This window comes from Pocillopora verrucosa, chromosome 1 (assembly GCF_036669915.1).
Source record: "Pocillopora verrucosa isolate sample1 chromosome 1, ASM3666991v2, whole genome shotgun sequence".
Classification (NCBI taxonomy): Eukaryota; Metazoa; Cnidaria; class Anthozoa; order Scleractinia; family Pocilloporidae; genus Pocillopora; species Pocillopora verrucosa.
Genome location: NC_089312.1, coordinates 26577398 through 26604055, shown reverse-complemented (window position 1 = coordinate 26604055; position 26658 = coordinate 26577398). Strand labels below are relative to the sequence as shown.

At 37.9% G+C, this 26658-nt stretch overlaps 1 protein-coding gene across 1 annotated transcript; it reads left to right on the top strand.

The window, feature by feature from the left end:
• The first annotated feature begins 985 nt into the window (after window positions 1-985).
• On the top strand, window positions 986-26658 carry LOC131771605 (uncharacterized). The gene is made up of 35 exons (XM_066163321.1): window positions 986-1057; window positions 1686-1864; window positions 3496-3560; window positions 3966-4075; window positions 4408-4523; window positions 5200-5306; window positions 5804-5923; window positions 6340-6475; window positions 6656-6784; window positions 7211-7261; window positions 7392-7466; window positions 8713-8789; window positions 9414-9492; window positions 10137-10291; window positions 10873-11136; window positions 11701-11817; window positions 12474-12546; window positions 13164-13382; window positions 13996-14201; window positions 14307-14534; window positions 14930-15289; window positions 15441-15525; window positions 16176-16302; window positions 16776-17035; window positions 17745-18001; window positions 18725-18751; window positions 19390-19479; window positions 19902-19952; window positions 21139-21211; window positions 22781-22870; window positions 22970-23053; window positions 23311-23367; window positions 24478-24549; window positions 24672-24701; window positions 24899-26658. Exons 1-35 carry the CDS (start codon window positions 1009-1011, stop codon window positions 24956-24958), a joined length of 4278 nt encoding a protein of 1425 aa, XP_066019418.1. The 5' UTR covers window positions 986-1008; the 3' UTR covers window positions 24959-26658.

The window sequence follows — 26658 nt, the reverse complement described above, 5'->3', positions numbered from 1 at the left end:
GACCGCGGAGCTGCAGAATGATTGTAATTAGAATTTCCCTACATTGGTATTCTCTCCTATTATCAAGCTTTCCTTTCGAGAAAGAGACTTAACGTGACCTTAATTTTCAAGTTAGCACGAGCTCAATGCAACCTCAAGACGCGTCACGAACGGTCAACAAGCTTCGGACGAAAGAACGTTTTCCGAATCTTTCCGAGAATTTCACGATCTTGTTCGACGATGAACAAATCATACGACGTGCTGGTATCGTGGAGCGAAAATTGATTGTTTTGATGGCCGGTGGCAGTCACTTACAACAAACAACATACATATTGAAAAGTGTTTTGAGCTGTTGGCCACTGTCAAACTGTGTAATCGTTTTTATATTGTATAATTTTGGGCAATGATGATGACGAGCTGATCAGTGCTATATTGATCTACTAGACGTGTTCGTGAGTATCTGCTTGCCCCTTTCCGGCCATCTTGACTTGTCGACGGTTTCTAAAGTGAACTTTGGCAAAAAAATATTGGTTTTCCAATAATGACCTAAAAGGAAGATCTTCTTTGATTTTTCACGAGTTTCAAGGACCGGTATGAGTTCATATTGATCAGCTGAAGATACCATCGGGATAGTGTCTTTGGACTGTGAGATCCAAAACCACGATCATGCGACCAATCTCGAATAGGAACTTTATGCAGACTTCCTTCGAGTCTCTATGATGTGAGACAAGGCATGGCTTCAAGTCCAAGGAGGCACAAAATGAGAATGAAACTCAGAATGATGCAGAAACACGCTTTCCGATAGACAGGATGGTACAAACCACAGTCGGTCCAACAGCGCTATTTCTCTACCCGCTTGGCGAGTTGTGTTCTTGAGTTCTAAAGTGCGGCATTCCACCGTTCTTAACTCGGCTGCTCGATCATCTTGTTTTGTTCGTTTCCCTACAAATATGACAGTTCAACGCTTGAATCACTTCTAACTCAAGCTCAACATATTTTACTGGACGAAAAGCTGAAAGCATTGCTTTCATGGCTCACGGACAGGGAAGCAATATGTTCATCTGTGCAAACGACGATCCAGGTAACGAGAAATGAATACAATTTTCTCGATTATGTTAAAAATCATGTCAAACACGAGCTGTTATCAGTCGAAATCTTTATTTTGTATCTTTTGGAATTAAAAAATGTCAATCCCTCTCTCCAAAAGAGGATTAAAAAATAACTGATACAAAAAGCGAAACGTTATTTTTATTAGTTATGTATTGAGCTCACCGGAAGCGTTATCAAAATGGTAATGAAGTTTGCTGGGGTTTTGAAGAACTCAGCTAATATTCTAATGACAGCTGAAATTGCTCTCTCAAACTAATGTCTTGCTCGTCTGTTTATCTGTTTTGAGGGTATTGAAAAAAAAAAAAACATTTTCAACACGATCTGAAAGACACTCGGTAAGAAGTCGTGATGTTATTTATTTTATTTTGATCAAAGTGTGGGAGTGTATCATGCTATTTTTATCCGAAGTGGGAATATTCTCAATGAACGTGATATTGAAAATATGTTTTTTTAAATCTATGAGGAATTTGGAAACTAACATGTGGTGATCATAACAACTTCTAATGACTGAAATAGCAGTACTAGTGACCATAGCTTAAATTTTAATTGTATGCTCAGTGGATCTATGATAATTACACAACATAATATTTTTACCAAGGTAATTTCACTGCATGCTGTCAAAGAACTTAAAGAATTGCAGAATTTCTTTGTGGAAATTGTCAAACTTTGTTTGGATGTTGATTCACCTGGTGCCCGTCTGGACTTCCTTGCTTGTCCGCTCTCTCACAGCAGTGATGCAAAAGAAATTGTGGAGATGCTGGAAGGCTTAACACAAGTAGGTTAACATCCTTTGCTATTTTAGTGCTTGGGATAGGTGTAAAAAGGCTAAATAAAAGTCTTAAAGGAAGATAATCAGCAGATGTAGTAACCTGTTTATTATTTGGAACTGACTGACATGACTTCCTTTCAAAGACCAAATTTTTTGAGGATTCAAAATGTCTTGCCAGATATGTCAGTTCCTAAATTTAGCTTTTTTTACAAAGGCTATAAAGCCACTCTCCCCAACTCACTATCTGAAAACATCCCTAAAGGTTGCGCAAATGGTTACTCTCTGAGGGAATGCAACCTTTAAACAGTACCCAGGTTCCAAACAAGATACTTGAAAGACTTATTTAAATATCACGGCACTGTGTTATGGAACACTATTTGCTCCTATAAACAAGAAGTTGGATTATTGAGTCTCAATAATCTGAAAAAACATTCACTCAACACAGACTATTGTAAGGAATTCAAATTTGACATACTTTCTGTTTCTCCTTGTATATCCTGATATTTTTTTTACTTAGAAGTTATAATATATATATCACTTTCAATTTTCAAATTTAAGTTATATTTACATAACATGTAATTTTTCCATTTTTTTTCATATGACCCCACAAGGTTGTGGCGTAAAATATTATGGTGTTAAATAAAGGTCATCATCATCTTTGTCCAAAGTATTCTTGAATGTGAAATTTTAAAATAAAAATTTTGAGTATTAATCTTAACCCTTTTACTGCCACATCCTTATTAATGATTCTCCTCAAAATTTTCTATACAGTTCTTATCATGTTAGTGTAGAATTTGTATTGGATCAACTTATAATCCCCTCACTGAAATTTTCCTTTATCTCCTCACTTGAATGTTTGATATTTTAATGATATTTTAACGAGAAATTCTGTCTTGGCTACTAATGGTAGTTTAAAGGTTAAACTTTACAACTTCCTCAAATGTGATTGGTGCGTTAGCTGCTTTATTTTCACTAATCATTCTGTACAGTTGTAATCAAACAGTGTAATTGTACAGTTGGCTGTAATTGGACGCATCCTAAAGAAAACAATAGTGGAATTTCCAAAGTGGAGTTTTTTACTTTAGACATTGTCTTTACCACAGATATTTATCCTAAATATATATATTTGTTGTTTTTGGGAATTGTGACTTATGATTAATTGGATTAACAGAAGAGTATTCTCTGATTGTTATCCAGCTCAACCAAGTAGAGAAAAAGAAACTCACAAATCAAGTACAAATATCCTGCAAAATTGAGTAGTTACTAGATAAATGGACAATTGATTATTTTATGTGGGATCCTATGCAAGCATTACTTAATAAGAAGAGTCAGAAACCTCTTCACTATTTGTTTCACTTTTCCAGTCCTATTTAAATTGTAGATTAAACAAGCAGTGGGATAATAAATAACTTACGAGATGTTTTGGTGTGTAATATCACTGAATATTTTATTTCATTTGTATTTTGACTTGCACTGCAGGCTTGTCAAAATACGGCACAACTCATTGAAAATATTCCACAATATTGCACACCAAAACATCTTATTAGATTTCTTTACTTTACACTTGTCTCTTATTGTTACATCTGGAATGAAAACCTTGATCAAATGTGGATTACACTGTTGTATATTGTTTTCAGGTTGCAATAGGGATGACTAAGGAGACCATGGGCACAGATTTCAGGATCAAAGGGGATGAGTTAAAGTAAGGAAGCCCTTCTGCCCAGTTTCGTTATCACAGATTTAACATATTTTAATATGTATCTATCATCTTGGTGGATTAATATTTCATTGGAATACACCATAATGTACCTACTGGCAAATTTAATTTCTGTTTGGTTTGAAATCTGTATCTACATGACTTGTACAACTGAAATCATATCTGAGACCATTTTGACAAAAAGTCCTTGCTATAATTTGCAGCCACCAAATTTTTTTTATGCGCACAATAAAGAAAACTCAAGTGAAACATTAAATATTTTGAACCATGAGTAAAATTAACAAACAGTATTAACATTATTATATGCTGTCTGTATAAATTTTTACTTTTGTTGTGATTTTATTTACGCACATATCTAGCACTAAAAAGCCATCTTTGTCTGTTATATAGTAACTTACATCCTGGGGAACTTTACTTCAAACAAGAAAAGATGCGAGGATGGTCTGGTGTACAGCAGCAAGACATAAGCAACTTTGAAAGGATTAGAACAGTAGGAAAAGGTCAAATCACTTCTTACGATGAAAACTTTTCCTAAGACAAATGCATGTGAATTTCACATGCATCCACAATACCAAAATTTTGAAGAGTATTCAAGGACTTCAGACAGGTTCCAACAGTTTTCAAGCATGTTCATTTTGCTCCAATTGTTACCTTTGCTTTAATATTTTAGTTTATGTCATTTGTTGAAGAATGTTAAAGAGTGAATGTTGAACAAGTAGGAGTGATTTTGGCCCCAGTAGGTAGTAGTGGACATTTTGAGTGCCAGGCTTGTAACACACCTAATGTATTTGAGTTGGAAGGTGTAACATATACCTTTGTTTGAAATTTTTAGGAGCATATGGTGCAGCTGTGCTTTACAGAAAAAAGGATGATGACTCACTTGTCATCCTGAAGGAAATATCTCTGCATGATTTAACAGCAACTGAGAGGCAGATGGCTATGAATGAGGTTTGTCTCCATCTACAGCTTTTGTGCTTACTATTTTAAGCCCACTTTGCTTGATTAAAATGAATGTTTTACTGCTTGAGGTGCTAAGATCATTCTTATTATGTTCATTATATGTAGCTTTGTGACACAGAACCATTACAATCTGGATGTTCGTTTAACAACAGTGTGCTAGCATCTTTCTGAGAAATTATTTAAAAAAACACAGTGACTGCAAAATGTTAGAACTGCTGGTAAATATGTCAAGGGAACAAAATTGGAATTGAGCCATAAAAGTTGCACTCGGTGATCATAAAAAAGAATTGTACATTCTTACCCTTTTATCTCCCAGATCGAATTTGTAATTCTCCTTACTGTCAATCATACAATTTTTATAATGTTAGTTCAGAGAATTTAGTATTGGATCAAGTAATTATTCCCAAATTGATATTTTTCTTTATTCTTGTCACTTATCTGGTTGATATTGTAGTGATATTGTATGGAAAAATTCTGTCTTGGTCACTCATGGGAGTTAAAGGGTTAACTTTACTGGTACAGATATTGAATTATTTTCATTATCTTTGCTTACTAGAAATAAAATGCACAGATAAGTTAAGTACCTTGAGAATGTTTACTTGCTTTTAGCATATTATTGTCATAATTTCACTAGTTATTACTAAATATTTTTACATTTTCACAGGCCAAAGTGTTGTCCAAGCTTAGTTTGCATCCTAACATCATCAGCTACTATGACAGTTTTGAAGTGGATGGCACACTCATGATTGAAATGGAGTATGCTGATGGAGGGTGAGTTCTGCAGCATCCACACCGTTCTTTATCACATGGCTTTTATTTAATATATTTTGTACATTTAAGCAGCATACAGCATACAACATACAGCTTTTATTTAATATATTTTGCATACAATTTTTAATGCATACCTCCCAAAATCTCCCCTAATGATAAGAGACTTATATGGTTGGTTATAGCTTATTAACCTTTTATAGTAAGAATAGTAGGAGGAGAGTTATTGCTTCTCCTTGTGGATGGATGTCAGTCTATTGCAGGTTGCTTGTAATCTTTCTTCTCTTCCCCCCCCCCCCCCCCCCCCCCCAGTGTCACACTGGAGAGTGCAGGAGAGCTACTTGGCCCAGGATTGGAAGCTGAACCTTCCTGGCTGCACTTCAGTGCATTGTACATATGACCACCATACCACCCAATCATTATTATTGAATGATTTATTGGCAGCTTCTTCTTCTTTGAATTTTCTTCTTATACTCTGGCCTCTGTACTTTTCCTTGTAGGACCCTGGCTCAGTACTTGTCAAGACTGGAAAAAGATTTGGAAGAAAGAGAGATCCTATTGATTTTTCAACAGATGCTGTCTGCTTTGAAGTATATTCATGTCAACAACATCCTTCACAGGTACAAGTCTGATACAATTTTGAATACATGTATTATTCCTATGCACTTGTTGTATGCCTGTCAGCTTTTTTTATGAGCATGTAACTAGTGAGGGAGATTATACATTATAGATGAAATTTCAAAATTAGTTGTAAAATTAGCACTCTTGTATCAGTAGCAGCTTTTTATTTTAGTAATGTCATCCTTTTAAAGGCCTGTTGGAGGCCGGAAATTGTTGGAAGGTTGGCAGAATTGTGTTTTTAGATGAAAAAAAAATTGTTGACAGAAACAAGTTTAGGTCTTTCTTGAATCTGGATGATTCCTGAATTTGTTTTCCCAAGTCCACTTTTGTAATTAAAAAGCAGGCAAGTTAGTAAAGTTCCAGCAAGGATTGTCTCATCATCTGATGGCTGTGTACTTTTGGTCCTTACATACAGGGATCTAAAGACAGCCAACATATTCCTTACCAAGGAAGGTGTGGTCAAACTGGGTGACTTTGGTATCAGTAAACAACTGGAGGGCTCTAAGGCAAACACAGTGCTGGGAACACCATATTATATTTCACCAGAAATGGTATGCTCATCTGATCATGACTGTTTGAATGCTGGAAAGAGCTAGCCTCTCAATAAGAGAGCTAGCTAGCCTAGCTAGCTAAACAGAGCTAGCCTCTCAATAAGTTGAGACTCCCCCCCCCCCCCACACATCCTTCAGCATACTAAATGAATGACGTGCATTTCAAATGGCTTTTTGCAGTGTGAAGGTAAAGAATACAATCACAAGAGTGACATTTGGGCCCTGGGCTGTATTCTTTATGAAATGGCCAGTAGACAAAAAACATTTGAAGGTTCCAACCTTCCAGCATTGGTCAATAAAATCATGAAGGTAAGGTACACAATTATACAAATGAGAGCCTCTCGCTCAATACACTGTTACTATCTTTTCATCACAAACACAATTGTCAATCTTGTTTATATTTCCTCCTCTCAGCTTTTTGTGAAGTGATTCATGTGCTTGGACATCGATTCATTTTATGCTAACAAAGTGGGAAAAAATTTCTTTTCTGTCTAAAAAGAATCAATCTTTGTCTTCATTAACCTATGAATTAAACTAGGAAGGGTGTGGGTTTGGTTCTTTGGCTAGTGTGAGCCTATCTTTAGAACTTTTGTGGTAGTAATAACAAATCCTCTTCCTGGCCTTTGTTACTGTCATCAATTGAAATTCTTTTCAGGATGATAGTAAGAACTATGCCAAGTTGCAACATTATTTGTGAAAGTCAATCCATATTTTGTGGTTTATGTTATGTCTTAGGGTCAGTTTGCTCCAATAAGAGGGAATTACAGTCCAGAGTTTAGAGCTATGGTGAGCATTTGACAGTAATTTGTGCATTTCTGGTGTTTTGTTCATTTTTACTTAATATTTATTTTCCTTCTTTTTCATTATTTTGCTGGATTGCTAAAGGTTGCCATTATTTGAATTCTACTCACTTCAGGTGGGAGACATCCTTCAAAAAGATCCAGACACAAGACCAGATGTGGAAGTGTTATTGCATGAGCGACTCCCTCCGGTACTTTTAGAGTGAATGTCAGCACTCCTATTTTATCTGATTCTGAAATATTTATAATATCATGATCACTTGCAAAATATTTTTTTTGCAATGTGCCAGTTTTTTGATAAACATGGCTATCCTGTTTCTGTCGTCCAAGCGGGCCACCACTGTGCCCAACAAATTGATTGACGGTCAGTACTACAAACAGCTGAGAAGGAAAACACTGACTGCATTCCATTCACTCTTACATTTCACCCTCACAACCACGTGGTTAAATCTCTCATTCTTAAAAACTTTAAATTACTCCAAAACAATTCAGTACTGGTACTATCTGTTCGCAACCCCCACTGATTTGATTCAAATGTGACAAAAACTTAGGCAACTTTTTGGTAAGAAGTTCATTTCAAACCAATGACCAATCTGGAACTTTCAAATGTGCTTGCTCACAATGCAAAACTTGTCCTTTCATTCATAACATAGAGAAAATGATGGGACCCAAGTTATTATTATTATTATTATTATTATTGATCACTTAACGCGTACCTCCGCCAATGTCATTTACTGCATAACTTACACTTATTGCAATAAGTTATACATTGGCGAAACAGGAAGACGACTAGGTGACCGATTCCTTATATCTGGGCAGTTTGGAAAGCAGCAAAACACTAGAACAAAAATTTATCTTCCAAATTGGCACTTGTAATCCCCACGGTATCAACGAGTACTTTCCATTCAATTAATTTATTCTTGTTTTCTCGTCACCATACTACCACCAATAGTGTGTCTCCACTTTCTGCATATAAACCCACAAACAACCCACAATTCCTCCAATCGCTTGGACGCAGTGCTAATGCCTGAAACATCAGCTTTCTTACTCTTAATGGTGGCTAATTTAAGTTTTCAGCTCAGCTGTTAACACTAAATTACCTGCTATACTCTCCCACTGATGCAGCACCACAGTTTCTTTAGAAACTTACCCCCTTTATTTTTTTGATGTTTGGTTTTGAATTTGACAAGGGCTGTTGTCTCTGATTCACTGAAGCACAGAATGCAATTAACATTTGCAAACTGAATTATTTTCTAAGTTTAAGTTTTTCGCCCAAACTTCTTTGTATATTCTTAAAACTTCTGAAACATTGTGTTTAATGATGCACAATTGGCTGCATAATAAAGCACTTTATGTAGCCTCACTTTTTAAATACTGACTTGTTCACTACAGTTTAAAATTATCTGATTAATATATAATAAACCTTTTTTTTTTTAGCTTATGAAAAGGTTTGAAGACACTAGTGAGGATGAGCTGGGAAGCTCCATTGATCAAAGCCGTAAAGTAAAAAGAAGGTAAATCTTCCTCTGGTTCTTCCTTATCAGTGTGTATGTGGGGTATCTGAGAAAAGAGAATTCCTTGGCTGCCTTGCCAAATTCTCTGGCCACATTTTGATGGTGCAAGTTACAGTCCTTTTTTTGTCTTCAGAAGTCAGGAGATTGTTCTCCAGTAACATTACGGTATTCTCCTGTTGGCACATTTCTTGACAAGAACCTTGCCCAATTTCAGTTTTCAGTCTTAACTCAGCTGCATCACTGTTCAAGCTGTTTGAAAAGTTTGACCAAATTTTAAAAATTTTATCATTTTCAGTTCATGCTAATCTCCTCTACATCAAATCATTGTCACTTGTGTCCAGTCTGGTCTTTCCTCACAATCGTTGTGTGTAGCAAGATTTTAATGTAGTGGTTTTCCTCTATTTGTAAGTGAATGCTAAAAAAAAATTCTATCAAAGCCTTTTCGTTGGAAAACTATGAATTTGTAGCCAGAGATAAGTAGATTTTCTTATAACATGAGGAAGTGTTAATCCATGTCATCTCTTTTATCTATTCTTCACAATCATTCATTCCTCTGTATCATATCACCTCAAGTATATCACCACTTACCTTCTAATTTATTGCAATATAATTGAATTATTTCAGAACTCTTCTGTATTACCTGGACTTGTTATATACCAACATGTGTCCAATTGAAATTCCTGCCAAGGGGCAACTGAGAGAGGTGACAACTTTATTTCATAATACTATATTCATTTTTGAAAAGAGTGTGTGTTTCCCTTCTTACAAGGGTTATGTAAGAAGGTAAAGTTAGGAAGTTTTGCTCTAAGGCTGGTCAAGTTATCATATCACGTGTACGTTAACTTGTTACTAATTAAAAAACAAAAACAAATTTTTTTTGTACTCTTCTTTTCATATTTTTTAACATACATACATACATAAACTTTATTAAAGTGTCAAGGTATTTAGCTAAAACCTAATTGTGGACACTAAACAAAATTTGGATCCATATCAGTATCTGGGCAACTGCCCACCTACTGATCCCAATTTTTTTTCCTGGCCTGTGGGTGGTCAATGTTACTCTAGGCAGGCCAGTATATTAAAAATTAATTACAAAGCAATATATAAAAAACAAAAAACAAAAGAGAAGACATGGGAAATAGTTTATTAAATGAAAAAAAAAAGGAGGAAAAAAACGTAGATACTTACACTTCCTGCCAGTTTTACAGCTTTTAAGACCCATTACCTGGGTTCCTGGGTCTTTTCCATGAAGAGAGTTTGAAATCTGTTATTAATCAAACATTACAAATAACTTACTTCTAGATGGAGTCTTCTTATCATCCTTATATATATCACAATTGTTTAAAGGTTTCTGTTGGCAGTTCTCATATTGCTATGGTAACAATGGAACATGCGGTATACACATGGGGCAGTAACTGCTGTGGACAGCTTGGTCATGGAGATACTTGCAGCCAAGACAAACCCACACAAGTAGAAGCACTCAAAGCTAAAACTATTTGGAGGTAGGGCCCGGGTTAATAAAAAGCTTTTTGATGGTACGATTTGTCGATCAGCGTAATCATTTGATTGTGGCAAGTCTCAGTATCACTGTCATCGTTCTTTCGTCTCTTTGTGGAAAATAGTGCCAAGAAGATCATTTACCTTTTACTTAGAGTACGTTTTTAAAACCGAAAACCCAAACCGAACTTATCACTACGGCAAACCACAACAATAAGAGGAAATATACTCGAATGAAGCTATTGACATTGCTCATCCTAGCAGTATGCAGGAAGCATGTCTCATGTGAACTTAGTAATGGACTAGCCCGTAATTGAGTTTTCTGTGGCTCAGTGACGGGGCGTTGGAGCGTGGAATCCTAAGTCCTGAGTTTTGATTCCTCACTAGGATTTTCTTTGCCGTACGCTCGTGAAAAGACGGAAAGAAGATCTTTCTTTTGAGAAAGCAATCTTAAAAGCACCTTAGAAATCAAAGTAATCGCAAAATTTAAGCGTAAAAATATGTTGAATGATATAAATCTCAACTAGGGGAAAATGTTTCCTTGTCACAAATGATCACTATGTTTCCCTTTCATTTTTGTCCCCAGAGTTAGCTGTGGAGATAAATTCACGGTGTTTGTAACAGACAATGGTATTGTGATGACGTGTGGGCAGGGTGAACTCGGCTGTTTGGGGCATGGAGACTGGTCCAGTTCATCCAAACCAAAGTTGATTGAAGCGTTGTTGAGTTTTGATGTGACATCTGTCAGCTGCGGCAATGCTCATGTTGCCGTGGTAACCAGTGATGGTATGGTGTTCTCATGGGGCTGTGGAGAAGATGGGAGACTGGGTCTGGGAGACGAAGATAATCGGTAAGTGATTCATATATCAGTATCTGGGCAACTGCCCACCTACCCCTCCTCTAACCCAACATTAACCCCAACTTGTTATCAATAGACTGTTGTTGAGTTAGGGGAGGGGTAGGTGGGCGGTTGCCAAGATACTGATATTGATCCACAAAGCCAATGTCGAATGCAATGTTTCAAGAGACGTCCGCATACTTTGAGGCTTGTCACGTGTAACGACACTATTTGCTATTTTAACACAAATTTGTCTGATTGAAAAGCGTAGCAGCGAATGTAGTTAAACCCAATCAGCGTGACTAGCTGTGTCACGAAATCTATCAGCTCGTGGATAGCGACGAGGCGAAGCGGCTTTTTCCATTGGGAGAACGATTACATTTCCAATACAATACTTGTAAATGATCTTTAAATATGTTAGAATATATACTTTCGATCTCCATTGGCTTTCTTAGAAAGTCTCCTTGTTGTCCCAGTCGCGGTTTTTTAAAAAGCTAGAATTGTACTCTTGGTAACTCATCAAGCAGTAGCTTGGGCTTCTTGTGCAGAATATGATGTTTTTTTAATTCCCAACAGCTGCATTCCCACAGAGGTGACAGCGATAGATGACACCGTGTCTATAAAACAGGTCAGGTGCGGTTATGATGGAACAATGTTTCTCACTGATACAGGGGCCCTTCTCGCTTGTGGCAGGTTTGTACAAAGTAGTTTTGCCTTCTCTGTTCAAACAGGTTTTGAAAACTACAGATATGAAAGTGATAATAGAGGGAAACTCAGAAGCTTTCGAATATTAAAAAAATTGTCCAATACATTTTAAAAAATACTTTGTGGCTGGTATAACATGGCTTTTCGTCTCGGCCAAAAGACTCATCAGATACTTTTCGGAAATTTCAAGCAAACTCGTTGAACATTACGCTTATAGTATAGTTCTGTTCGCGAATTTAAGATGTTAGCTGTCAGGCCCTCTATCGTAAAAGGATTTTCAACCGCACGCTCACGAGTCACAATTATAGTATTATTGAATGTGGCGTGGCAATTGTTTGACACACCAACATTTAGCATGGAAACATGAACCCTAGTGGGAAAATGAGGCGAATGAATGAAGAACAGAACCCAACGGAAAACTGGGAGAAAGGAGTCACATTACTCAGTCTTAGAATAATACTCATTTTCCGCGGCGATGGAGAAGAATTGCTGGTGCCTTTTGTTTTATGTTGTTGTAGTTTTTGGTTCTGCAATATTGACTTCATATCTTACATTAACCCCAACCAGATGCATTTAACCCAAAGTAGGTTACATACCTTTGTCATTAATTACTGGCTTTTATTTGTTGACTCCCTCTGGAACAGCAATGCAAACAACAAGCTTGGACTTAACAACCGCCAGGGATTCCTTATGCAGATGAAGAACCTCCTAAATAAGGTACAACTAAGGCGTGTGGTGTCATCGGTGTTGTAAGTTTGTCGCAGTACGTATCGTGCAAAGCTGGACTTCAGTCATTGTATGTGTACTTTTTTTCTTTTTAACCTGGCAGCAAGCTCGTTATTGCGAACTTTAGCAGGAGCCCATTAACTGACTCCTGGGCTCCTAACTTAAGTGAAAGCTGGTATAGATGGCAACAATCCTGTACAAAAGATGAATCTATCTCGCTTTTGTTAAGTGCGTTTTCCTAATAGTCCATTTTACAGTAGCATGCTTGGTTGCCAAGCCTTTGAACACGAGTGAGGCTGAGGGTGACCATGTTATGATACAAACATTGTTGCTTTTCAAATGTAACTTACTTGGCTATTATGCGAACTAGATACTGGTCCCTATCATAACAAAGTCACCCTCAGCCTCACTCCAAATCAAAGCCTAGGCGTCTAAGTACACGATTGTAAAATGGCTCATTCCATTTTTGGTATTTATTCTGAGTTCCGATCGGCTCCCTCCGACGCTCACGCTCACCTGATTCCACACACTTACTTTGGTTGGCGGTTCACGACACTCAATCAAATCAAAGCTATCGTTAACGTTATGTTGTTTTCCAAACTGAACAGGTTCAGGTTGATGGCAAGAATGTTCCCACAGCTGTCAAAGTGTTATCCAAGCACCGCGTCCTTGATGTATCCTTGGGTCCCACCCACAGTGCAGCGCTTGTAGAGCCTGGTTTGGTTTACACGTTTGGCGACAATCAGTATGGGCAGCTTGCCTGCAACAACTGTAAACCTCGAGAGGTACCAGCCATTGTTAAGGCTTTAGAGGAAAAGACGACCACGGTGAGATGCCTTTAATTTTAGATACAGATTGTGTAATGAGGAGTGACTTACGTAATTGATTCAATCGTCTTCGTCGGCTCCTTTGTATTTATTTTCGTTTGTGTGTCTGTTCCATCCTTCGTTTATCGGTTTAGTTCGCATTTAAGAAATGAGTGTGATATGTGCTTGCAAGTTGAGAGAAATTTCTAATACTAATACTAATATTGTATGTCTGCGTCACACGTTATTTGAGAAGGTATATATGTAAGCCCCATTCTATCCTGACGCACATATTTATCTGATTTGTTATCCCCTTCATTTATGCCATTCGGGTTAAAAAACGCTGTAGATTGACGGGAAATGTCGGGTCATCTCTGCCAATCACTAAGCTTTCCTGTTCCCTTCCCCCCCCCCCCCCCACGCTTCTCCGCCTCCCGCTGGTAGTTTTAGCTGATCGATCTGGAGCCTTAACCCTTTACTTCGAAGATCTATTTAGTCATTCTTTCCTCCTTGAAATAAGTTAAGAGAATTTGGTGTGATATCAGCGCAACAGTCTCTCGCAAGATTGATTAATTTTGTATCATTTCCAGTATTTTTTTCCGGCCTCTTAATTTTTACTTGGTTATTCTTTCAGATGATTTTTTGCGGCAAAGGCTTCACGCTGGCCGGAACGAATGATAACGACTTGTATTTCTGGGGAACGAGACCCGCTGATTACAGACGCAGTCAGAGTGAGAGTGGAGAGAGGACAGACACTGAAGGAAGCTGCAAGAGACATATGCGAAATCCCAGCGGAAGCTTGAGTATCGGTAGCGCTGACAGCTTGGAAATTTCTCCTGGGTAAGCCGAATGTTAAACAAATAACGTTTCTCGGGGAAAAGGTGGTCTGGGTTGAACCCTGACACGAATCATCGCGGATTTATTTATTTATATATTTATATTCAGGAATAAGAGCGATCATAACAGCGGAAACCAATCATCTCTATCAAAAGATACAAAGAAAAGAAGAGAAGGCGTGCTAGAAAATTCAAGCTCGTCAAGACTCGAACGGGGCAGAAAAGAGGGCATGCAGGAAGGATTCTCGATGCCACAGTCTTACAAGAAAAGGAAGGACGGAGTTCAAGAAGACCTTAATGGCAGCAGTGCTAGTTTGATGCAGAAATCAGTTGATGGGTGAGTAGACAGTGTGACATTCTTCTTGGTTCTTTGCTGTTAACATCGGAGTCTAATTGGATTTAAGAGTAAGTTTGTTTACTTGGGGGCCCAGTCTTCAAAAACAAGGTACAGTTTTGCGCTCGGGAATGTAACCCAAGCTCGAGAGTAGCTTCAGTGATGATAAAAAATATCGGCAAAAAAGACTGTATTAAAGTTTTAATTTGACAACCTTTTTAGCATTCTACCATATTTCTCTCTCTTTTGATAATCTTGAGGGTATATCGAACACGTTTTACAGCCTCAAAGAACTTTTTCTTCGCCCCACGTACGCGACAACGGACCTGTCTTTGTTATTTTTTGTGTGTTGTATGGACTGCCGTTGATATTTTTGGTGGTTTTTTTTTCCTCTGAAGAGTATTTTCTGATGGTGACTGTGGATCAAAGGAAGACCCGTGTATAAACTACATAAGGAACGCCTCTCGAAGAGGACAGCTGAGCGACCAAACTTTTGCCGCGGGTTTTTTGCGAATCAGCGACAATGATACAATGCCTTCGCCTGTGCGATTGTTTCACTGGGACACTTACAGCATGTACGGAGCGGGGCAAGAGCACGAATTTCCTGTCTACTTGTTGGACGTTAATGGTTTTTCCGTCAACGTTTTCGTACAGATAGAAACAACAGCACCACTTCCTTCAAAGCGGAGATCAAAGAAGAGATCATCGAAGAAAGCCAGTGAAAGACGCCTCTCTAAACAAGCTTCAGTCTCTGATAGGTAGGTATCGCCTGTCACGTGATCAGCACGTGATTCAGTCAGCAATACGTTTCCAGGTTTTACAGTTTTTGCCTCCAATTGCAAAATATTTTCATACAAGCTGTCGCCATCAGGCTTAATCCATTAATAAGCGCTGAATATTGTTTTCCAGTATTTCTGGTAACACCCGTGGACCTGCTGGTTTGGACTCCTCAATGGGATCAAGCTCATCGGAACTGGAGACCACGTTGGGAGAGGTAAGAATGGCTGGTACGGTTTGAAAGAATAAAAATTGTGTTGATGAAAAGTTCCAGAAGTATATGGTTCATCTGAATTCACAGTAAGCAGTAAAAGTTAAAAACATCTCACCAGGTGGAGGAAAAAATCTCCGACCCTTTGACCCCTAAGTATGATTACTGTCTAATTTCTCCTTACAATTTTATCCTTGAATCAATCACTAAGGTCATGTGAATAAAGGAAATGATCACCGACTAAAGAAGCTCTTGATTGTTGAACAAATTTTCCTTGTCAGGACCTAAGTAAATATATAGAAATCAGTATGGGTAATATACATTCTAATGTGAGGATGTAAAGGGTCATGAGTGTGTTTGGAGCGAGTAACAGCTCGAACACACATATTCACCTGAGTGAAGCAAGCTTACCAGGTTGTGATTGTTTTAGTTTTTGAGAAGATAGTGCGAGATTTGTACACCAATCACGAAGTATACAAAAAAAAAAAACAAAAGAAATCGCAATCCCTCATTGCTCTCGTTACTTTCAGTTAAGAATAAGAAGCTGTTATTAATTATCATATGAAGTCATCAGCGTTGTGAGTAAGAGAGGTTTTTGTGCATTTTGAAGAGAGAGACACTACGTGAATAGCGTTGTTTTATTGACTTTGATTTAGGCCCCCACGTGGCTGAAAAATGAACTCAAAGAAGGAATCATACGCGTCGGTGAAGATCGTGATGACTCAGAGGATGAGGAAGGTGACAGCGAAGAAGCAGACAGTGAAACAGAAGAAACTGACAATGGTGAAGTGAAAAATTTTGTATCGGCGACATTCACGGCTAAAATTCCGCATCTGCATACCATGAACGTAGAGTTAAGAACGTAATTGTGATCAATTGTGGGCTTGTAGACATATCTAGAACAGACACCTCTTTTGCATAATGTTACTTTTCTTTCTCAATCGAGGGTAAAACAAGTATGCGTGTTTATCTTAAATATAAAGGTTAGGCGCTTACAGATGTAGAAAATGAAAAGGCCTCGGTTAAACCCATTTACTGAAACCGCTACATCGATGAACATAAAAGAGTAGCCTATGCAGATGAACTTTACATGATTGATAGATGCGCACAACGGGTCACATGAGGTATTTAATTAGAGTAGAGGAGATACATAATCAACTTCCTTTTTAAGTAATGGATTCCCAACACAAGGTCGTAGTTAAGCAACTACTTTGTAACTCATTTTTTATTTTTTTTTGTTTTTCTATCCCAAGCAGGTTTGGACAGAGAGAAATCAAAACTGACGGTAGCATCAGCGGTGGAAAATGCATCAGACAGTGACAAGAATTCCAAGAGCGCCACAAAAAAGTTGGCAGAAAAGGTGGAACGATTTAAGCAGAGTCGAAAGTCTCACTCGGAGACAAGGATTGTTGGTGGTGTTGCTATAAACACTGTGGGTAACAACACTCCATTGAGTGTACAGTCGAGTGCTGTGTCGGTGAAATCTGAATCAGAACTGGACAATATACAAAACAAGGTACTTCATTTATTTTTCTATCATTTTCTTCCATTCTGACTGTCGTATTCAACCTTTTTACTACTCTCTCCCTTCATTATGTCGGACGGTACCATTCCTTTGTTCCTTCCTCCCATACTCGTTCCCAATCCTCTCTCTCTCTCCCACAAAACCGTCTTTCTCCTTTCTTCCCACGCTTTCTCCCCAACGAATATTACTAACGTGATCAATATTGGAGATTCTTCTTTTATGAAGATAAGCACTCCTTAGATCCTCATACAACCTCAGTGATCGTAGACACAGATGAATTGCAAGGCTTGCCGACCAATTTAAGCAGACAATTTCTAATGCTCTCCTGCAGTTTAAAATGATTCTAGGCGGCCTAAAATATCCTAGCTCAGAGAGGCCGGGTTAAGTCGAATATGTTAATTACTCCATATTATTTTCTTACCGCGAAATCTGAACATTTCTAACGCGTGGTCTTTGTTCCTGATGCTGATTAAATGAACGGCAGCTTCGTTTTCTCGATTAGCTCACTAGCTTCCATAATCGTCAATGTTTTGCGTTTGTGTCAACGTTGATTTATAGCTGCCTATTGTATAATAAACGTTGGTAGTTAATTTGAGCTAGAAAAGTTTGCGTCAAGAAATGTTGTGGATGGTCACTCTCAAGAAGGTGAGCTTGTTTAGGGGAATGAAAATAATTAATCTGACCTTCAATTGTCTTCTAGGAAACTGGCTCCGAATCTACCAAGCGGACTAAACCCACCTCTAAAGAGTCATTAAACTTGTCCAAAGTGTTTCCTCGGCCCGCTAGTAGTCCAGTGACCTCAAAACACAAGCGTTCCTCATCGGATGGAATGATCATTGATGAAAAAACGAGGACAACCTCTGACTCTGGAGTAGAGTTAACACCTGTTGAAAAGTTTAACAGCTCAAGTGAAGGGTCAGGCAGCACGGCAAGTGGCTCCCGAAAAACTTCGTTAGAGTAAGTTATGGGCGCCGTTTCCTTGAATAAGGTTTCCCTTTATCCGGCGTAGCAGTCTTTTTTGTTTCGTTATAGGCAAGAGGGAGAAGCTTGAGCTAAGTAGTTTGCCTAAAAAGAAACGAAAAAGACTTTGCGCAGGCTGACATATTAGTTTTTTAAAGTTCCTGCCAAAGGCATGTAACGTGTCACAAGCTGGTACTATAGAAGAAGATGCTAAATAGCTGACATAGGCCTTAAAAGACTTTTGAGTCCTTTCGAAGCCAAAAAACTTCCGATGTCCCATACAAATGGTTTTCCACCTGGGTGGTGATAAGGTGGTGATCCAGGCCTCATACTAGGTTCAGGCGGTCTCACGAGTGACAAGCGTCCTGCAAACTGCCAGGGTCATCAATGTTGAGAGCGTTCTGTATGCAAGAAAGAAGAAGAGAGATGGTACATTCTGCTCTCGGTCATTGATCTTGCATCTAGATTAGTACCACACTCTACCCATTCCCGCCTGTTCTTCCGTCTTGTGAGCATGGACAAATAGAATTACCTTGGTTTTCCGTTATGAATTTCTGAACATTTTAAGCCGAGGATGCCTGTTTCCTGGTTATTAGCTCCTTCCTTCTTTAGCAAGAGAGTAACGAAATGCTTGAAACAAGGCATCGAATAAAATGCCAAAGAAGGACGTTAACGTGAGCTCTTCAGTCTTGTTTACTCATTTGTTTCTTTGTGTTTTAGCGTGCGAACTCCGAAGAAGAGCACTGGGTAAGATACTTTAGCTGATGAATATCAACATCTGTATGAAAGGAATGTAAAACTTTTAATACATTCATCTCATTGTGTTACAAGGATAAATCGTACGTATTTTTTGAGACGCTTCTTTCTGGTGTTGGGACCAAAATTAGGTGGTTTTAGTTTTTTTAACAACTTTTTCGGGTTTATAACATGGTACTAACTACAAAAACACATCACATAGAGACAAAAATAAATAAAGATGGGAACAAAAATAATTCTAACCCAAAAGGGCAGGTGCGAACGGGACTAGCGTCCCATGCGAGGCACCGCCCGTTTTTGGTTGCATCAATAAATAAGCAGGAAATATAGATAGGAACGAAGGCATCTTTGTGCTATTACAACGCACCTTGCTGGTTTATTCTCTCGACAACAGCGGAAAACGTACTGGAAACAAAAGGCTTGTTAGATTTAGACTTATCGATAGATTTACTTACTTTGACTTCATTCTCTAGTTTATCATATCATTTTAACAGAATACGGTCTATTGATATGTATCAGTGGGTAATTATGTACACTTTTTGAGACTTTACGACCAATTATCCCAATTGCAGTGGACTATACTATTTTAGTTTTTGTTTCAACAGCTTTATTGTTTTTACGTGTTTTAGGAGCATGTCGCCCCAGGCTCCTCGCTCTCCAAGAGTCAGCGACAGGCAAACAAGCGTGAATAAATCCGTAGATCGACATCTGGAGCACAGGTGAGTTGAGTATGAGCCAATCAGTGAAATACATTTCGGTCATTCTTGTGTTTACAAGCAAAGAAATGATCCTCGCATATCAGCTTCAATTCGAGAAATTACAGAAAAGTAGTCTGAAAAAGTTCAGGGTTTCACTAGATATTATTAACCTTGCCTCCCAGACACTAGGTAGGCGCTTCTACCAGTTGAGCTACGAAGCCACATGTCGAGAGCCAGACGATTTAAATGGGTTATTCGTTTCCGTTAATGAATCTAGTCAAAGTGAAATATCAATCTTGATGGGGCGGCTTATTCGGTCGCTTGACATGTTGTACGAATTTCGTGCAAGCCAAAATATTTGATACATTACCAAGCCCAGTGTTAAGTTCACCCATGACTACCATGTCATGTTATAATTACTTATTTTAAATATCATTTTCCAGGAGACCCGCCGGTAGGGCGCGTTATGGTCAGGGTCCATTCAGGAAAGGAGGGTAAGTCAGGAGAAACAGTTATCATGTCACTTTTTTTTATCTATATTCCGTCGGATTTCCCGTGGTTAATTTTTCTGACATTTTTTAGGGGTTGATCAGGGTTTTTACTCCAGTTACTTAAATTACTCAAGCCGGAATATCTAGAGAGAAATTGTTTCGCTTCGCTCCATTTTTCACTTTTTATCTCAATAGTTTGCCTGGTCTGGATAACATGGTGTATCAGCCCAACAAATAATTTTTAGTTGTTAATTTGGGGTGAAGTATCTTGGGGTATTTCTTGTATCATTTGCCGCCTAGTGATTCGGATGTTTGTCTTCACTTTTCCTCATCCCTTTCCGATTGTTTTAAAAAAAAAAAACATCAGTGGCTTTCACCGTACGTTCTTCATAATCTTTAAGGTAATTGATATATCGTGAAGTCAATTTCTATTTTTTGCTTTCGCAGTCGATCTATGATGGTTTTCTGGATTAAGTCCTCACGTTGTTTCTCAAAATAGCCGAAATTTCTCTTGACTAAAAATTACTTCTGAAATGTAACTTGCTGTCATTCAAACGTTTCCATGTAAAAAAAGCAAACAATTCTGATGAAAATTAACAAGCATTTTTTTCACTGTTGGAGTCAATATATCTTTTAAATGAATCCTATTTCAGCAATTCTTCTATTTAGGAGTGTTTTCATTTTTAAATGGGTTGAAACTTTGCATGAACCGCAAATTAACGTTCTGAGCCATCATGTGTTTTTGTGTTCAGCTTTCTGTTTTTACGCGTTTCGAGGCAACGGACAATTTTAGAACTGCATTTAGCTTTGCCTGGAAGGGTTTGTGAATTAATTACAGCAACCCAACGAAACGTTCACGTTATCAAGCATTGACGGGAAGTTATTCGTCGAGAAATATACCTGATAAATATCCGTATCAAGTTACTTATCAACGGATAAATGATTGAATGTTAAATCAAAATTCTACTGTTTTGAAAGACAATTTGAATTTATTCAAAGGAGAAAAGGCAGGCGGTAGCGTGTTTCTCTTTGATGTTTAGACATCAAACAGAATTACCCTTAATGGCAAGTTGAAGATTGTTTTGACGTATGAATAATTTTGTGTTTGGGGTGTTCTTTCCTTCTCTGTTCCTTCAGGTTATTGCTTTGCTACTTAGAGTTTTTGATTCTGTTTCGTTTTGCTAAACAGGGCCGGTCGTTCGACCGATGACAAGAAAATGGCAACGAGTGATGCTCGATCGGCTCTCTCTCGGCGGGAACAGGTATTTTTATTCTCTCGATCAATTACTTCTCGGTTCGTTTCCTTTAAAGCTGTGTTTCTACAATACGCCGCTCTTTAGCAAATCACGGAATTGTCATTTGAAATGTGAACATTGGAAACGTTGCTTTGTTTACTTAGTAATAGATACAAAACCGTATAGAAAGCTCAACTTGTGTTGAGGTCAAAGTGATTTACACAAGGTTTCTTCTCCATGTCTTTTTGCGGTTTTTCATATTTGAATACCGGTATTGTGTTAAATTTTCCTGATTAAAAATACTGGACCGACTATGTCTATGTCTTGAAATTGTAGATTGGCCATAAAATGAATTTTCAAATCATTTTTTAATCCATCGAGGTTTCCTTAAGGAAGGAAAGAAATCGGTTTCGTTACCGTACTTCTGGCTCGAGTTTAAGTGACGATGCTCTTCATTTCGAAATTGCTGCGGCGCATTTTCTACCATTTGTCTTTGTCACAAACGATACAACACTGAATTGAAGAAAAGACACACTAATCGGTCTAACGTCCAGCCGCTAGATCAGACACGAGATCATAGCAATTTTTTAAGCAGAGCTTAGGAACGAACAACAATCACGCCGTTGTTGTCTTTTGGTAAGAGCTATTTTAAGCAAAATACTAGCGGCGAGACCAAAATAAAGCTGCTGTTTTCCCAAGGGGGTGCGAAAATCTTACAAATAGAAAGTTAGAATTTTCCAGAGATATCATTTACATGCCTCAGTTCCTCCCAGATGTGGGTGTTGGTATTTTCAATGACATCTTATCTTATATTTAATCCTTCAAAGAAAAAAATTTGTCAAGACCACAAAGCCGTCAGATTTTGTCGCTTTTAAATATTTTTTGTTTTGATATTAATTTTCTGTGAGAAATCTGCGAGCGAGAGATGCGATGAGTTTTGTCACGTGGCCTGAGTCGTAGATGGAATGAGCGTGCTACATCAGGCGATGTGTATTTTTAGCGTGTTTGATGGCATTTGTTGAACACAACACAAATCACCTTTATTTTCTTTTAAACAAATTTCTTGACAGAAGCCAGTCTTAATTTGCAGAGCATACAGCCTTTGGATATCTTAACTGCGAAGATTTGTCTACAAGTCGTGTTTTGACATCCAGACTGGGCGAATAAAATTTACGCGATAAGTGTGAAAACCGAGCGTTCAGAGCGGCTCGAAGTGAAATGAAGGACTTTGGGAAGTCTAACTGATAGCTTTGATGCGCGCATTTTAGAAACTTTAATTCTTCCGGGGGTTAAGTCTGAAAGAATAATCTGTGAGGTTTTTTAGATAGATAAGTGCCTTAAGTTTTCGAATTTCTTAACGCAGCTTATGCTTATTGATTTCAATGACTGACCGTCTGACTTAAGGACTGAATGACTGAGTTGTAGGCTTGCTCACTGTTTGCCAACCTAATCCCATTCATTGACTCGTTCTGAGTGACATATTGACGGACAGAAAGACAAACAGACGGACAGAATGAAAGACAGACAGAATAATCGACCGACTCTGTTTCTTGAAGGGAATTTTCAAATAACAATTGTGTTTTTTTGTTCGGCCAGGCCGTTTTGGAAGAGTTGCGCCGCGAATCTGCTGCAAAACACGCTTCTCTCCAAGAAGAAATCGATAGACTAAAACTTGAGAAGGATGAGGTAAATGACACAACGTAAAAGAAAGATAACTCCTAATTTTAAGATTGGGTTCTAATCTTCATATCTTATCTAAACTGAGAGGTTTAATTTTTTATCCAGAACGAAAGACGATTACAAGAGCTACACAGGAAAGAACTGGAAGTGGCGGAGAAAGCCTGGGGCGAGCAAGAGAAAGAGGCAAAGGTGAGTATTCAATCTGTTCTCATAAGAATATATTTGGTTGTAGTTTTCGTTGAGGCCCTTTATAGTTTTCTGAGCTTTATTGCACAGTCAACGAAGAATGACTCGAGCACTCGAGTGTGACTTGAGCCATTCAAGATAGCGAGATACGTCGCTCGACTTGTGAAATTATCACGTTTTGCAGCGGTTTGCGTCGGAATCATTTTGAAACTTTATTTTATTTAAAGTTTTACTAAGTAATTTTATTTGCTAAATTTCAGGAAAGAGAGGAGAAGTTGTCTCACGAAGTTCTTAATCTCAAAATGGAATTATCGAAGGTAAGGTCATGATTAAAAGAAGTGTGGAACGCTAATTTACATGACTATTAAATGGAATCATTTTCCCGCCATTTATGAGAAAGGTCTATTTGTTTGTCTAAATTTCGGTGAATTTTCGCGGCCTTCGTTTCGTAATTGACTTTGGTGGCTGAATATATCAGCGGTTTTATCACTGAGTGTTCTGGGAGAAGGCATTGATGCTCACCTTATTAATAATGTAGTAGATCATCGAAATTTTCTTTAATCCATCCGAAAATTTATACTTTAAATCGTGTAAATTTATATGGGAGGCTTTTTTAAGCTTCGTAGCTCTTTGAAGAAATTTGGAGACGGATCAGTTAGTTAGCTAACATAAACCCCAATCATACCAAAGCTTTAACACTTTTTAAAGCTGTTTTGTTAAACATAGAAGCTGCTTAAACCAATGTTTGTCTCGTTCAAATGACGTAGCTTGAAAAGACAAATTAATGACTACCTGATACTTATGGAAAATTCAGTTTTTCAGTTCTCTATTTCTAATTTTCATTCAATTAAACCCAGTGTAACTAAACATGTTTTTCTAGTGTAAATGGGATAATAATGGTAACAGGTGCAATTACAAAGTTAAAGAGCGCAAAATCAAAGAAAATGTGGGAAAAGAAGAAAGGGCAGCTTGGAGCACACTTAAGCCAAGCGCAAAAGACAAAGGGAATGACTGACATTTTTCTGCCGATAGTGGATCGGAAAGGTCCTAAAATGAAACGACAAATCATGGGACCGAAAATGCAACGTAAACAAACATTAATGTAGTGGAATAAACAAAATTAAGGGCAGAAGGAAAAAGGTCCCAAAGGCAAAATGGTGAGATTGAAAAACTCTAAAAACAATGTCAGCTAAGATCGGCACTCTAGAAAGAGTGAGAAACTCTAAAAACAATATAAATGCAAAGAGCCCGAACGATGAAAATATAGAACGAAGAATACAGATGCGGGAGAGTTTTTTCCTGCTAGTGTAAAGTTCTCTTATAAAGCGCGTTCTTTTCCCTTTTCCCGGCTTTTCCTGTGAATGACTTAAAACGGTGACATACGTAAACCATAGCCATTTAACGTATTTGTGTTTACTATCTTGTAGCAATTCGATAAACTTCAAGATAACTACAACGTGGTGTTGTCGCTACAGGAGCAGTTGGCTCGAATGCAGCAGGTACGTTGACCTCCCTACCCTCGACAGTGGCGTAATCAAAACTGAATCAGGAACATATTAAGTTAGGCCAGTAGTATGAAACACCTTTTTAAATCAATCTGTTGCCTCTTTTTCTCCTTTAGGAGCAGCTGAGACAGCAGGCAAAAGAGAAGGTGAGCCTCTTCAAATTTGTAAGTCATTGACCAGTTTTTCGAAGTGCGGTGACCGCCACTTGAGGATTAGAATGTAAAATTATCAGGGCCCTTTCCATTTGCACGGAAAACCTGGTCTTAATTATGGTGGTAAATCAAATTTTTGTCTGGAAATTTTCGATGTGAGTTCCCTAATGCTTTGTTAACTTAATTTACAGCGTCAAAATTCAGCACGACAGAAACCCATGGCCAAGAGCTCTGTATGTGGAGTGATGTGAAGTGTCCCGTGCTACGTGACAACGCATCTTTTCCTCGTAACCAAGATCTTCAGAATACCGAGCCAAGGAGACCACTGTGAAGAGCTGTGTTTTACATTTTAACTTCCCTAGTGAAGCGCTATGTGATGATATCGTTTTAGGCTGAGTTGGTAGAAGAGTAATGGTTTGAGATCGGCCTTTGGCTTCATATGAAAAATATTTTCCCTTCTAAAAGGGTACAATTAAATTAAATTTAAGCTAATACTTAGAGCAATATAAATTATGAATGTCAGTTGTGCTCGGTGTCGGGCAAAAATTTGTACTAAAGAGAGAAGTATGCTTCACAATTTTGTAAACATTTTTGAGTGGTCTGACGTAGATGTTTCCATTTATGGTTCACACCATTTCCTATGAAGTATGATTGAATTATCATAGAGTAATAGAGCAACTTTTAATTGAGTGTTATAAGTAATCTGGGATTGCTTTGGTTCGGCTTGACTTGTTCTATGATTGATGCAGAAAACTCACGCCACTTTCTAAACCAATCAGATTTAAAACTAAAACTAATCGCAACTTGGTCAGTCGCATTTTCCCGCGCTTTACGCAGTTTGAATGTATCCTTATTGGCTCGCTGCGATATATATATATATATATATATATATATTTCTTTTTTATTCGCTGTTGTGATTACTTTGGTTTCGGTTTTACGACACTCAATCGTAATCAGCGCTATTTATAGTGGCTTTGAGACTTTCTTGATTAGATTTTGTTGGAAAAATTGGCATAATTTCTTCAGAAGAGGGAAGACATTTATCTTTCTTCCAAGAATGTCTCAAAACACTTCTTAAATGAGTTTTTCCTTGAAAGAGGCGTCCACTAATATCTTTCAAAGTATTTAATAATGAAACTGAAGTTACTGCTGGGCAGTTAATCTTCTTATGGCTTTAAAGATTGAGAAATATCAAAATAAGAATAATTTTTGCTTAGTTCTCTTGTAAGCCTGCTTCTAAGACCATCTGTGTCAGAACGGGCACATTTTTATCGGCGAAAGCTTTTTTAAGAAAATTATAGTTAAACATCTAATAAAGCCTAGTCATGTACAATTTAAGGCGTTCGATCAAAAGATTATTCTTGATAGCCCAAATTTAGGTCTGACTGGCAGAGCAAACTGAGATGAATTGTGGTAAAGAGGAGGGGGCCTGGTAAGTAAGTGGGTAGTTTTCGTCTAATGGCTGAATGCAAGTCCAGAGATCAGCCTTTGGAAGGGTTACGAGTCGAGTAGCGCTTTAGAGCTCTATTCTGTGTGTCCAAGTAAAAATATTCGTTTCCCTGGTATGTACTTTATTAAGTCAACCCTTTAACACCCCGAGGTAACTGTCATTTGATTTCTCCATGCGGTCCCAATGTAAAGATCGAATTCTCCTCTCTAATTCAGAATGACTTGGTAGAATTGTTAGTTGGTAGAATTACTGATTGGATCTTGAGAGTGAATGGGTTGAAAAGGACAGAAAAACGTTTCGGACCTTCTTTCTATCAGCTTTGCATAATGTACATGGTTTCTTTTGTGGGTACTATTTTAAAAGGAAAGGCACACTCTACGCTCTTAGTATGGTAAAACTATCTTACAGGTACATTATTGCAGTGTAATCTGCCGAAAGCAAAGTATTTTTCGCATTTGTACAAATTGCCTTTAAATAAATGCAACGTACTTCTGTATAGAA